This window comes from Hemiscyllium ocellatum, chromosome 48 (assembly GCF_020745735.1).
Source record: "Hemiscyllium ocellatum isolate sHemOce1 chromosome 48, sHemOce1.pat.X.cur, whole genome shotgun sequence".
Taxonomy (NCBI): domain Eukaryota; kingdom Metazoa; phylum Chordata; class Chondrichthyes; order Orectolobiformes; family Hemiscylliidae; genus Hemiscyllium; species Hemiscyllium ocellatum.
In genome coordinates, this window is record NC_083448.1 from 7,111,640 (window position 1) to 7,126,024 (window position 14,385).

The following is a 14,385-nucleotide window of genomic DNA, read 5'->3' on the forward strand; positions in this document are numbered from 1 at the left end:
CCCACAGCTTTGAAGTCAAATTGATGATAAAAACATAGTAAGATTACAGGCTCGTTGGTTGCGTCTTACCTACGACAGCAAGCGAGGGAGGACAAGGCCAGTATTCTGTCTCAATCTTCGCCGGGAGGTTGGGATCTGGGGGCTGGGCAGCCGGGAACTTTGATGATTCAATGATGAGATCCTCGATGTATTTACTCTGTGGAAGCACTGTCGATGGTTCTGGGACAAGGAGGTAAAATGGAGGCCGTGAGCTTCTGGACTGAAACTAATTGCAGAGAGGAGCTGTAGGGTCCATGAAGATAAAGGAGTGAGAATGTACTTTCACATACACTGCTGCAGGATCCAAAAGGTGACAGAACAGACACAAAGAACTTGAGAAAGGCTGCCAAAATATTATGTAATTAAATGAGGGAAAAAAAATGGTTGTTAGGATGATGAATAAAGACTGCTTCAGTCTATACTGCAGAGTAAAATAGTGTGTCGGATAGCCCAGGGAAACTAATATTGAAGTAGAGGCAGAGAAGCACCATCATTAGTGCAAGGAAACTAACAGTAACAAAGAAATTAATCCCACTATAAAGACTGACAAATTCCCAGGACCAGATGGTTTCCATCCCAAGGTTTTAAAAGAACCAGGGGAGGTTATTACATGTGCCTGAACAATATTCTTCCAAATCGCTCAATTCAGCAATGTTTCCCTATTCTTTTCATTTGGAATTGTCATTCCTCAATTCAGGATTGTTCACAGAAGGAAACCAGGAAATTGTCCAGTTAGCCTGGATAGACTTATTCCAGCGTGTAGTTAAGGGACTGAGTGGACAAGCAAAAACTTTTTCACTGAATCAGAGAGAGCCTGTGTGGATTTGGAAAGGGGAGGTCATGCCTGAGGATTCCTTTTTTTGAAGAGGTGAATTGTCTGTCAGTGTTATTGGTCAGGATTTTGAAAGGGCTTTTGATGAGAAACTGTCAGCTGAATTTGTAGCTTGTGGAAGTAACGGCAAATTATTGATCTGTTTAGAAAATTGTATGTGTATTGAAAGACGAAGGAATAATATGCAGTGACTCTAATTGGCAGGATGTATGTCAACCAGTTGACTGATCTTAGCCTTGAATACGCTCAGTGATTGAGCTTTCATGGCTCCTTGGGTTAGGGTCCTTTAATTTATCATTTTCTGAGTGAAGACATATTTTCCTCAACAGTCAGAATTAACGATCACTATTCCCTCTAATTCTGCACTCTCCAGCCCCATTCTCTCAATATCTAGCCTGTCAAGCCCTGCCAGAATCTAAATTACTCTGTATTGTCCAGAGATATATAGATAGTGAATTAGCCATGGGAAATGCAGGGTCACGGGGACAGGGGGTGGGTCTGAGTAGGTTGTTCTTCGGAGGGCTGGTGTGGACTGGATGGGCCCCACACTCTCGGAATTCTATTCAGGAATCAGTCTCACAAACGTCTTTTGTACCCCTCCACATTGAGAATATTCTTCCTCAGATATGGAGACCAAACTATACTTCATACTCCAGACATAACCTCCACCTATTTGTGGCAAGACTGGTTCTCTCAAGCCCCCTGTGATAAATTGTAATTCCGGGTTGCCTCTCTCATTGCTGTAGGTTAACTTTCTGTCTTCCCAATGCCAATGCACAGCAACACTGAATAGTCTCACCATTTCACATCAGCGTCGCTTTATTTTTCCCAGTCAAAGTCGGTAACTTCACATTTGCGCACATTGTATGCCAACTCCTTCTCCATATTTTTTCTCAGAACTTTTACTGAAGAGTCTGTGCTGAGGTAACTTGTACCTCACAGGGCGCTGTAAGTGGTGTTTTGTAAACTTCGCACTGCACTCTTTTGAGTACATGTGACAATAAAGCTAATTCAATTCAATTCTGACTGACTGCGCTGTTGTAATACCAAGGGGAGTCATTTATGTGAGTTTCGAGAAGATTTGTAGCTCAGGTTGAGGTTTTGGATGGTGGTTTGCTCGCTGAGTTGGAAGGTTCATTTCCAGATGTTTCGTCACCCTACTAGGTAACAATGCTGCTGACTCCTGCTTCCTGTTTATATGTTTGGGTTTCTTTGGGTTGGTGGATGTCATTTCCTGTGGTGATGTCATTTCCTGTTTTTTAACGTGGAGTGACTGTTTCATCAAATTATTGTTAGAAGGAAGACCCCAGCAAAGACGGAGGAAGACCAAGGGGATAGACTTTCAATGTGATATGCACATGACTTCAAAGTTGTTCAGGTGAACTTTGAAGGTGGGGAGGGAGGCAGTGAACATTGAGCTTGAGCGAGGGAGTTCCAGAGTTGGGAATGGAGCTTTGAAGGTTTCCTCCCCAGTGATGTTCCAAAGGGAGAATCATCCCCAGTGTACCAGTGATGGAAGGTCACAAGGCCGACTGGACAACTGGAGCTGGTGGCAAGGTCAGAGAGACTGAGGTCATGCACATGGTTTGGTGGGGTGACATCGCCACATCACAGATTGTGGTCTCCTCAGACAGAGGTTTGTCACGTAGCCATAACACAAACAGAAAATGAGAGATTACTCCAAAATTGGAAGAAACAAAACAAACGGTACCATTCTGCTTGTAGATGGGTCGCTTCCTGTACATATTGGTGCCGATATCTAGGAATTAAACAAAACAATAACGTTGAAATGATCAGACCTCTCAGAGTACCCGTCTCCAAAGTCTGTCAATGATTATTATTATTATTCGTTATCGTCTGAAGTTACAGTTGTCCCTGAGAAAAGCCCCAGGAACAGTTCTTAAGCGTACTTGGCAATTGCTTCCTGAGTGACTTTCAAACAATGACAAGTGACTGTACAGGGCACCATCTCTGAGGGAGCGCTGTGCACTTGGAGGTATCGTCTTCCTCGGTGAACTTACAACATCCTGTGACACTGCTCAAAGAAGCACAGCAGGGGCCTGGACAATATTTATCCCTTATTATAAAAACAAATAACAGCATATAGCTATTATCCCTTTGGTGTTCGGATGAGCTTGATGCCTGTAATTTGACTGCTTGACTCCAAAAGTAACACCTCAAACGTATTCTTTTATCTGTAAGCTTCTCTGTCAGGATCTGATAATATAAGAGGTACTATAAAAATACAAGCCTTTGATTATCATGATCTTGTATGCTGTGTGATGCTATTCAAGGGAGTGAGCGAGAAGTCTGTAAGATTTGAGGGTCCTGATGTCTTTCCCCATACACTCTCTCCTTGAACTTCCCAAAGTGCTGCTGCCTACATCAGATTCCAAGCTTGATTCCAGTGTGTGACGTTGTTCAGGCTACTCTTTAACATGAGGACTAAGAGGGCATGCCGAATGAGGATTCGAGATCATTAGGTTCACTCGAACAAAACAGATCAGAGAGAAAGCGATGAGAGATCGAGGGAGACCCAGAAATAGGTGGAAAGAGAGAGAGGGAGAGGGGAAGTTACAGACAGTGAGAAACAGAGAAAGATACCGGCAAAAAGAGAGATAGGGAAAGGAAACAAGAGACAGATAGTAGCGACAGAGAGAGACTCACAGGAGGAGAGAGAGAGTGAGAGAAACAGAGACACGCACACACAAAGAGAGAGAGAGACAGATACACACACACACACACACACACACACAGAAAGAGAGGGAGACAGATATACACACTCACAGAGAGGAGAGAGAGAGACAGCAGACACGCACACACACTCACAGACAAAGAGAGAGAGACAGACACACTCACATTCACACAGAGAGAAGCAGACAGACATGCACACACACTCACAGAGAGAGAGAGACTGACAGACAGACACGCACACATACTCAGACAAAGAGAGAGAAAGAGACAGATAGACAGACACACACACACTCACAGAGAAAGAGAGACAGACAGACAGACATGCACACACTCACAGAGAAACAGAGAGAGAGAAAGAGAGACAGACACGCGCACACACTCAGAGAGAGAGGCAGATACACACACTCACACAGAGAAAGAGAGAGAGAGACAGATACACACACTCACACAGAGAAAGAGAGAGACAGATACATACACATTCACACAGAGAAACAGATAGACGTGCACACACACTCACAGAGAGAGACAGATGCACACACACACTGAGAAAGAGAGACAGACAGACAGACACTCACACACACTCACAGAGAGAGAGAGAGAGAGAGAGAGACACACACACACACACATACATACTCACTCACAGAGAGAGAGAGAGAGAGACACACACACATATGCGCAGAGTGAGATAGAGACAGTCAGAGAGAGAAGACACGGAAGCAGAAGACAGACCAATCGAGAGACCAGAGACAGAGGGAGTTTCAGAGAGACACAGAGAGGAAGAGAAATGGAGTTCAACATCACACGCTTGTTCTTTATGATGTTCAGTTAATTGTAATTTATTTGTTGGCGAATAAAATCCTTTAGAATGTGACCAGTGAACCCGCTGCCGAATGCAGGGTGAGTGCTGACGCTGTGAGCTTAGTGTGAGGATTCAGGCAACAGTCACATCACATGTTGTGTCCCTACCTGGCCTGTGGAAGTGGTGTGGGAGACTCCCAGTGGACGGGTAGCTACGGCGACTGCAGGCCGATCCCATCGTGGATCCCGGAGACTTTCCATCTGCCCATTCCCGGCTCTCCTTATACACCATGTACTGAAAGGAGACGGAGTTTCACAGTGAGCGTGTGTGTGTGTGCTGCCCTCCCCTGATCCAGCTCCTGACTGACAACCTTGCACCGGGGCCACCCCAGCAAGGGAATTCTCCACCATCGGACTCATGGATCCGGTTGACAGCCTGGACTGGCCAGGAGGAAATCCTGGAAGATCCTAGTGCGATAGCTCGGCAGAGCCAAACTGAGGCCTTGCCAGCCAGGGTGGGAATCGAACACTGGACGCAGGGACCAAACTCACGTGGGATGGGGGAACTGAACTGCTCCCAGAAGACTCACTAGTGAGATGAACAGACAGGAGATTCTGTGGTTGCGAACAGGACTCCCGGAAGGTCTATCGTCTCCCAGGTGCCAGGGTCCAGGATGTCTCTGATGGAGTCTGCAAGATTCTGAAGGGGGAGGGTGAGCGTCCAGACGTTGTGGTGCAGTTGGCATCAACGACATAGCGAGGGGAAGGGATGAGGATCTAAAAGGTGATTTCAGTGAGTTAGGTTGGAAGGTGAATAGCAGGATGAGCAGAGTGGCAATCTCAGGATTACGACCGGTGCCACGTGCTAGTGAGGTGAGGAACAGGGAGCAAGTGCAGTTAAACATGTGGTCGCAGGGCTGGTGCAGGAGGGAGGCCTTCAGATACATAAATCATGGGGGTTCCTACTGTACCTGAAGGACGGGTTGCAACTGGAAGGGCACCAATGTCCTGAACGGGAGATTTGCGAGAGCACTTCAGGAGGGTTCAAACTAGTTGGGGAGGGGGATGAGAACCAGAGCTACAGACCCGAGGAGGAGGTAGTTGTTAAACAGGCAGAAATAGAATGTCTGTCAAGAAGGATATGCAGTTGATAAGGCAAAGGGTTGGGGAAAAGTGTGTCTCTTACGATGCAAGGAGTGTCAGGAGTAAGAGTGATGAACTTTGAGCATAGATCTGTACTTGGAGCTATGATGTAGTGGCCTTAAGTGAGACATGGAGTTCACAGGGGCAGGAATGGTTGATGCATGTTCCAGGGCTTAGATCTTGAGGGGAGGTGGGGGGGTTCAAAGAGGAGGGGGAGTAGCATTGTGAATTAAAGAGTGCATCACAGCTGCATAAAAGGGGATTGTTGTGGAGGGTGTGTGCACTGAGTCAGTCTGTGTGGAAATCAGGAACAGGGAAGGAGCAGTCACTTCACTGGGTGTTTTCACAGGCTCTCTCAATCGCAGTGGGAGAGCAGAATGGATAGCAGATCTTGGAAAGATGCAGATGGAACAGAGTTGTTGTTATGGGTGACTTCAACTTCCCCAACACTGATTGGAACCTCCTTAGTGCAGATGGTCTGGCTGGAGCCAATTTTGCCAGGAAGGATTCCTGACTCAATATGGAGATAGGCCGACTAGAGGGGAGGCCATTTTGGAATTGGTGCTGGGCAACGAGCCCGGCCAGCTGTCAGATCCCTCGGTGGGAGATCATTTCGGTGACAGTGATCGCAACCTTTACCACAGCCAAGGCTACAACAAGGCATTGACAGAGCTGGGCTGAAAAATGTGTTGCTGGAAAAGCGCAGCAGGTCAGGCAGCATCCAAGGAGCAGGAAATTCGACGTTTCGGGCATGAGCCCTTCATCAGGAATGATAGTGCTGGGCTGAGAAGTGGCAGAAGGAATTCAACCTGGATAAAGGCAAAGTGATTCATTTTGGAAGGTCGAATTTGAATGCTGAATACAGGGTTAAAGACAGGATTCTTGGCAGTGTGGAGGAACAGTGGGATCTTGGGATCCATGTATATAGATCCCTCAAAGTTGCCGTCCAAGTTGATAGAGTTGTTAAGAAGGCATACGGTGTTTGGGTTTTCATTAATGGCAGGGTAAATTTAAGAGCCGTGAGGTTTTGCTGCAGCTGGAGAAAACCCTGGTTAGACCACACTTGGAAGATTGTGTTCACTTCTGGTCACCTCTTTCTAGGTAGGATGGAGATGCCTTAGAGAGGGTGCAGGGGAGGTTGACCTGAACGCTGCCTGGATTGGAGGGCTTATCCTTTGAAGGGAGGTTGAGTGAGCTGGGGCTTTTCACACTGGAGAGAGGAAGAGAGAGAGAGGTGACTTGATAGAGGTGTACAAGACGATGAGAGGCATGGATAGAGTGGAGACTCTTCCCCAGGGCAGAAATGGCCGTCGGAGGGGGTCATAATTTCAAGGTGACTGGACGAAGGTAGAGAGAAGATGCCAGAGAGTGGTGGGTGCATGGAAGGCACTGCCCAGCGGTGGTAATACAGTCAGAGACATTTGGGACATCTAAGCGACTGCTGGACAAAGCACGTGGACAGTCGTAAATTGAGTGGTGTGTAGGTTAGGTTGATCTTAGATTAAGCTGAATGCTTGGCACAACATCGTGAGCCGAAGGGCCTGTTCTATGTTCTACGTTCTAAGACACTGGCTTGGCTCTTCCTCATGGTGAATTGGAGGAAGCGCCTGCTGTTTCAGTCCAAAGATGTGCAGGTTAGGTGGATTGGCCATGCCACACTGCCCATAGTATCCTGAGCTGTGGAGGCTAGGTGGATTAGCCATGGGAAAGGCACAGTTACAGGGATAGGATAGGAGGGTTGGGTCTGGGTGGGATACTCTTTAGAGAGTCAGTGTGGATTAGATGGGCAGAATGGCCTATTTCTGCACTGTAGGGATTCTATGATAGAAAATAGAGAGGGGGACTGTTTTAGCGAGTTTTGAGAAGGTTTGCATGTTGAGGTTCTGGATGTAGGTTTGGTCGCTGAGCTGGAAGGTTCGTTTCCAGACATTTCGTCACCCTATAAGGTAACATCTTCAGTGGGCCTCTGGGCGAAGCACTGCTGATGATTCCTGCTTTCTATGTATATGTTTGGGTTTTCTAAACTCGATGTGTTTGTTGATAGAGTTCCGGTTGGAATGCCACGCTTCTCGGAATTCTCTCGGGTGACAAAACGTCTGGAAATGAACCTTACAGCTCAGCGGGCAAACCTGCATCCAAGGGGGACTGCATCCACAGGTTCACATTGGTCATTTGAGGCTTTGCTGAAAGCTGTTTCCATACCGTGACCTCACTGGAAACCTGATTGGAGGGACTTGAGCAAGGAATTCTGGGAAAGATGGCTGCAGCTTAGCAAGAGTTCCTTAGATTCCAGGATATTCCTGAACCTGCTTTGGTAGATAAAGAAATGAGGATGCTTCGTAACAGATCAGTTCATAAAATGAGGATCGATCCTTCCACCTTACCTCAGGGTAGGTGAGAGGAGACATCGGACGTGGTGACTGCGAGCGCTGTGGAAGAAAAGGACATAATTAGAATGAATAGTCTGAAGTCTCATTTTAATAAATGGAAACACATTTAAAGACAGCTTCCACAAAGCCATGACCCGAATTTTTCTGCTCATTGCTATGCTCTGAGTTGAGCTACCACTTAAGGTCCACAAAGAGTCCACTATCATTTGGACTATCATTCGTAAAATGGATCCAGATAGATTTACTGCACCAGAGATTTGTCATTGGTCTCAGGTTGTTGTATAATGGGCAACTACTTGACTGGCTGAATACTTACTGCAAAAGACCAGCCACGTGGGTGAAAGATCTGAAAGTTATTTTCGTTGTGTGGCGACAATAAATCAGTCAATGGAAAACGTGCGCACAAAATGCATTGCGTGTTTTCACAGTGGTCGACAAAGACGTTCAGGGTGTCTCTGTCGTCGTAAAATTGCTCAAAATTCATCCTCAGAAACAAAACACACCACCATCTGCAGTTTCAGTGTCTGTTCTGAAGCACAGACCCTGACTGTGGAAGTCCCAGGGGTCCTGTCAACACAGGAGCCGCCTTCTGGCCCAGATGTTTTGGGCTGATAGCAATTCACCCTGCTGCAACTGCAACACTGGATGCAGCCTGGCCTTATCACTTCCTTCTCGGCAAGCTCTGATCTGGCAGTTCTCAATCAGCTAGGTAATCCACTAGGAGCTGGACCCTGGGTGGTGACTGAGCTGGATTGGTCTGCAACGGACTGGTTTAATGGGCTGAATGGCCTTTGTTTGTGCCATGATGTCTCCATGATACGATGGTCCTATAACATTCTACGTGACAATGATATCTCACCAATGGTGAGATTTCCTTCATTGGTCAGAGCATTGAGTATAGGAATCGGGAAGTCATGTTGTGGCTGTGCAGGACATTGGTGAGGCCACTTTTGGAATATTGCGTGCAATTCTAGTCTCCTTCCTATCAGAAAGATGTTGTGAAACTTGAAAGGGTGCAGAAAAGATTGACAAGGATGTTGCCAGGGTTGGAGGGTTTGAGCTACAGGGAGAGGCTGAACAGGCTGGGGCTGTTTTCCCTGGAGCGTCAGAGGCTGAGGGGTGACCTTATAGAGATTTATAAAATCATGAGGGGCATGGATAGGATAAATAGACAGTCTTTTCCCTGGGGTGGGGGAGTCCAGAACTAGAGGGGCATAGGTTTAGGGTGAGAGGGGAAAGATATAAAAGAGACCTAAGGGGCAACTTTTTCACACAGAGGGTGGTACGTGTGTGGAATGAGGAGCCAGAGGAAGTGGTGGAGGCTGGTACAATTGCAACATTTAAGAGGCATTTGGATGGATATATGAATAGGAAGGGTTTGGAGGGATATGGGCCAAGTGCTGGCAAATGGGACCAGATTAGGTTAGGATGTCTAGGTTGGCATGGACGAGTTGGACCGAAGGGTCTGTTTCTGGGCTGTCCATCTCTTTGACTCTCTCACTCTCTGACTGAAACACAGCCACATCCAAAGCTCAGAGCTCTGTCGAAAACTTGCCACTTCTTGCCAGCAAAGCAATGTACCTCAGCAGACCCCACCGGCTCCGGTCTCTCTGCACAGAAGTAACTGTAATGCGGTTCATAGATCATCAGGTCTGGCCGCTCAATCTCCAGGATTGCCTTGTCTTTCGGGATTGCAGCCAGATCTTTATAGGCCAACACCTGGTTATCCATCTTGGCCTGCCGGGCAGAGAGGAGAATTAAGGCAGCTTGCTTCATTTGGGCACTATATTCAAACTGGTGTCAAGCCCCTTAGGGGGAGCTGGGACTGAAGTGAATCTGTGTGTCACCAGCACTTCGCAACATTTCCCTCCTCTTTGTGGTGATACATTGACTTTAAGAGGTTATTTTGTCCTTTTTTTTAAAGACAGGTTTGAAGACTGAGGTGGCGAGCTGTCTAGTTGGAAAGCCAATGAAATCAAGAGGCCTTGTTTTTTTTTAAAGTTAGAAAGCATCAGGGACTGTCAGAGAATCCAGGAGAATATAGATAGACTGGAGAGTTGGGCGGAAGAGTGGCAGACGGCTTTCAATCCATACAAATGTGAGGTGATGCATTTCGGCAAGACTAACCCTAGAGCGAATTATGCAATGAATGGAAGAGCCTTGGGAAAAGTTGATGGGCAGAGAGATCTGGGAGTGCAGGAACATTGTACCCTGAAGGTTGCTGCACAGGTGGATGGAGTGGTCAAGGAGGCATATGGTATGCTGGCCTTCATTGGACGGGGTATTGAGTAGAAGAGCTGGCAAGTCATGTTCAAATTGTACAAGACATTGGTTCGGCCGCATTTAGAATACAGTGTCCAGTTCTGGGCGCCACATTACCAAAAGGATGTGGACGCTTTGGAGAGAGTACAGAGAGGGTTTACGAGGATGTTGCCTGGGTTGGAAGGTGCTAGCTATGAAGAGAGGTTGAGTAGGTTAAGTTTGTTTTCATTCAAAGAAAGGAGATTGCGGGGGGACCTGATTGAGGTTTACAACATCATGAAGGGTATAGACAGGGTGGATAGAGACAAACTTTTTCCCAGGGTGAAGGATTCAATAACGAGAGGTCACGCTTTCAAGGTGAGAGGTGGAAAGTTTAAGGGGGATACACGCGGCAAGTACTTCACACAGAGGGTGGTGGGTGTTTGGAATGTGTTGCCAGCAGAGGTGGGAGAGGCAGGCACAGGAGATTCATTTAGATGCATCTGGATAAATGCATGAATAGGTGGAGAGCAGAGGGATACAGATGCTTAGGAATTGTCTGACAAGTTTAGACAGTCCATTTGGATCGGCTCAGGCTTGGAGGGCCGAAGGGCCCGTTCCTGGGTTGTAGAATTTCTTTGTTCTTTGTTCTTTGGAACAATCAAAGCCCTCACAGGACCCGGATTTTAAGTCCCTTCATTTTTCAGTGGCAGTCGGTGCCGAGGTCTTGAAGAAACGGAAGCTATTTTTCCCCTCTTTCAGGTTTTGTTGAAAGCTCTTCCCTTTGCTGGACTAACATGTGAGACAATCTGTTCTTTAAAGTTGCCTTTTGCCAAGGATCTATTTTTGGGATGTTACTGTTTTGCAACGGTTAATTACTAAAAGTTCCTGAATCTAATATTCTATTAAGGTTTCCTATAGAGTTGCAACTGAGTCAATTATTTTCCTTATTCTTTCTCTTGTGGGATTTTAACTCGAGTTTATGAATAAATTGAGTTGATTGACAAGTGAATTGCATCTGGAAAGCAACACCTCACATTTACTTTTAAAATAAGAGGCAGTTAGGATCTAGGCTACCTTCTCCATGTATTTTGAAAAGATTTGATCTCATCCACAACGTATTTAACCTACAATTCGTGCCAGCATTTCCTGACAGGGATATCTCATGAGTCTTTGCAGAACTTTAGTTTAGCCACACGTGGAATGTTGCATACAGTTCTGGTCACCACACTACCAGCAGGACGTGGTTGCTTTGGAGAGGGCACAGAAAGGGTTGACCCGGATGTTAGAGTTGCAAAATGTGGTGCTGGAAAAAACAGCAGGCCAGGCAGCATCCGCGGAGCAGGAGAATCGACGTTTCGGGCATAAGCCCTCCTTCAGATTCCTGCTGTCCTCACTTTCTCCTACCTGACCGGGTTGTGACTTGACATGGGGGATTTTAGCGATGATGAAAAGTTGGATTGACTGCGTTTGCTTTTGCTGGAATTCACGAGATTGAGGGGGTGAGCTGATGGATGTTTATAAGATTGTGGATGGCATGGATAGAGTGGAAAGTGTGAGGTATTTCCCCCAGGGTGGAGGGGTCAGTTACGAGGGGACACGGTTTAAAGGCGCAGGGAGGAAAGTTTACAAGAGATGTGTGAGGCAAGTTTTTCACACAAAGAGTGTGGACCACCGGGCCTTCGGACAATTTCTCTGCAAGCCGAAATGCCTCAATGCTATCCTCAGTCACCGTAAAACTCCATTTGTCAAAAAGAATGAATTCTTTGCCACCGGAGAGAATATGAGACCTTTGCTCAGAAATGATGGTTAATGATAATGACAACAGACCAGTTAGTTGAACTTTGGTGATGGAAAACAATCCAGAAACAGTTACTCAGGGTTAAAGCAGTCTTCACGTGGAGAAAGGCGGATTGCTGAGGGAGAATATGCGTGGTGAGGTGTCAAACTAATGTGTCGGTGTTTATTCAGGAAGCAATGGTGTCAATGTGGTTTATTTGGATTTCCAGACAGAATTTGACAGCAGATGTGTGAGGAAAGTTGTAGGTCAGAGTATAAAAAGGACGGTGGGAGTATGTATTGTCTGAGGGATGGGAAACGGAGAGTTACAGTGAATGGATACTTTTCAAGCTGGGGGAATGTTTCTTGTGGAGATTCCCCAGGGCTCAGTATTAGGAGCTTTGCTTTTCCTGAGTTTGCCGTCGACACGAAAGTCGGAGGAATTGGGAGGCGGTGCGGATCTCCAAACGGACAGTGCCAAGGTGGCGGAGTGGGCAGAGAGCTGGCAGTTGAGATTCAATGCAGGGGACGTGTGAGGTGGTACACTCTGGTCAGGAGAGCATCAGAAGACAGTAATAAAACAGAGGGTCCAATTCGAAAGGGGGTGCAGGAGCAGAGGGAGCTGGGGGTGGTGGGGGTGGAGTGGTATATGTGCCAGTGAAGGTTGCACTTAGTAAAGCACCCAGTGCCCTCGGCTTTATTAATAAGGGCATAGAATACAAGAGCAGGGAGGTGATGTTGGCACAAGATGCTTATTAGACCTTGCACCCAACTGCTGCCCCTCACAGACCGCCATGGGGAACTGGAGCTGGAGCTGAATTGAATTTATTGTCACATGCACAGTGAGAAGCTGGATGAACGTCAGAGCATTCAGGAGTCTGAGAGGGCGACAGAGATGAGTTAGAGAGAGGCAATCACACCTCGCTACAGGATTGAAGGGAGCTGGGTGAGCATCAGGATAGGGAGAGGGAATAGGCAGACATTGCAGGCACCTCTTGTGGGTGTCCCCCTCAATAATAAGGATACCGTCTTCGATACTGTTGGGAGGGGCGACTTACGAGGAGTAAGCCTCAGTGGCCAGGTCTCTGGCACTGCGCCTGGCTCTGTCGCTCAGGAGGGAAGGGGGGAGAATAGGAGAGCGATCGTGATGAGAGATTCAATGGCGAGAGGATCAGACAGGAGATTCTGCGATTGTGAACGAGATTCCCGAATGGTTTGTTGCCTCCCGGGCGCCAGATATCTCGGATCGGGTTGACAGGATTCTTAAGGGGGAGGGGTGAGCCCCCAAGAAGTTGTGGTACGCGTCGGCACCAATGACACAGCTCGGAAAAGAGATGACCTGTAAAGGGTAGATCGGGAGTTAGATTGGAGGTGAGAAGACAGGATGAGCAGAGGGGTTTTCTCAGAATTGCTAACGGTGCCGCGGGCTAGTGAGGCTCGGAACAGAGAGCGAGTGCAGGCTGAATACGTGGCGACAGGGCTGGTGTAGGAGGGAGGGCTTCAGCTATGTGGATCATTGGGATACTTTCTGGGACAATACAAGAAGGATGAAATGCACCTGAACTGGAGGGGTACCAATATCCTGGGTGGGGGGTTTGCTGGAGCTCTGTGGGAGGGGTTAAACTAGTTTGGCAGGGAGGGGGTGGGTATGTCGATAGGTGGACTAGAGGGGAGGGCCATATTGGATTTGGTGCTCCGGACCAGAGGACGGGATAGCTGGTGTACAGCCAGCTACAGTGTGCAGAGTCCGTGAGGAGGGATAGACAGTTGAAAGGGCCAATAGTGAAGAAGGCGTTTGGTATGCTTTCCTTTATTGGTCAGAGTATTGAGTACAGGAGTTGGGAGGTCATGTTGCAGGACATTGGTTAGGCCACTGTTGGAATATTGCATGCAATTCTGGTCTCCTTCCTATCGGAAAGATGTTGTGAAACTTGAAAGGGTTCAGGAAAGATTGACAAGGATGTTGCCAGGGTTGGAGGAATTGAGCTACAGGGAGAGGCTGAACAGGCTGGGGCTGTTTTCCCTGGAGCGTCGGAGGCTGAGGGGTGACCTTCTGGAGGTTTACAAAATTATGAGGGACATGGATAGGATAAATAGACAAAGTCTTTTCCCTGGGATCGGGGAGTTCAGAACTAGAGGGTATAGGTTTAGGGTGAGAGGGAAAAGATATAAAAGAGACCTAAGGGGCAACTTTTTCACACAGAAGGTGGAATGGAATGAGCTGCCAGAGGATGTGGTGGAGGCTGGTACAATTGCAACATTTAAGAGGCATCTGGATGGGTATATGAATAGGAAGGGTTTAGAGGGATATGGGCCGGGTGCTGGCAGGTGGGACTAGATTGGGTTGGGACATCTGGTCGGCATGGACAGGTTGGACCGAAGGGTCTGTTTCCGTGCTGTACATCTCTATGACTCTATGACCCTATTTGCTGTCAGTGTGATGGGTTGAAATGTGTCTATTTTAAAGAA

At 47.3% G+C, this 14,385-nt stretch overlaps 1 protein-coding gene across 7 annotated transcripts in view; it reads right to left on the reverse strand.

The window, feature by feature from the left end:
• Positions 1-14,385, reverse strand: part of dmtn (dematin actin binding protein) — a 63,062-nt gene that overhangs the window by 22,861 nt on the left and 25,816 nt on the right. For 4 of the 7 annotated variants that reach the window (XM_060856613.1, XM_060856611.1, XM_060856612.1 and 1 more), the window contains exons 5-9: positions 9,478-9,633; positions 7,891-7,935; positions 4,532-4,658; positions 2,583-2,630; positions 70-219 (exon numbers count right to left, since the gene is read on the reverse strand). In XM_060856613.1, coding sequence (XP_060712596.1) covers positions 70-219; positions 2,583-2,630; positions 4,532-4,658; positions 7,891-7,935; positions 9,478-9,633 — 526 coding nt within the window. Of the gene's footprint in view, positions 1-69; positions 220-2,582; positions 2,631-4,531; positions 4,659-7,890; positions 7,936-8,212; positions 8,418-9,477; positions 9,634-14,385 lie in introns of those variants that run through there. The other 3 variants (XM_060856615.1, XM_060856617.1, XM_060856616.1) reach the window with 3 other exon arrangements.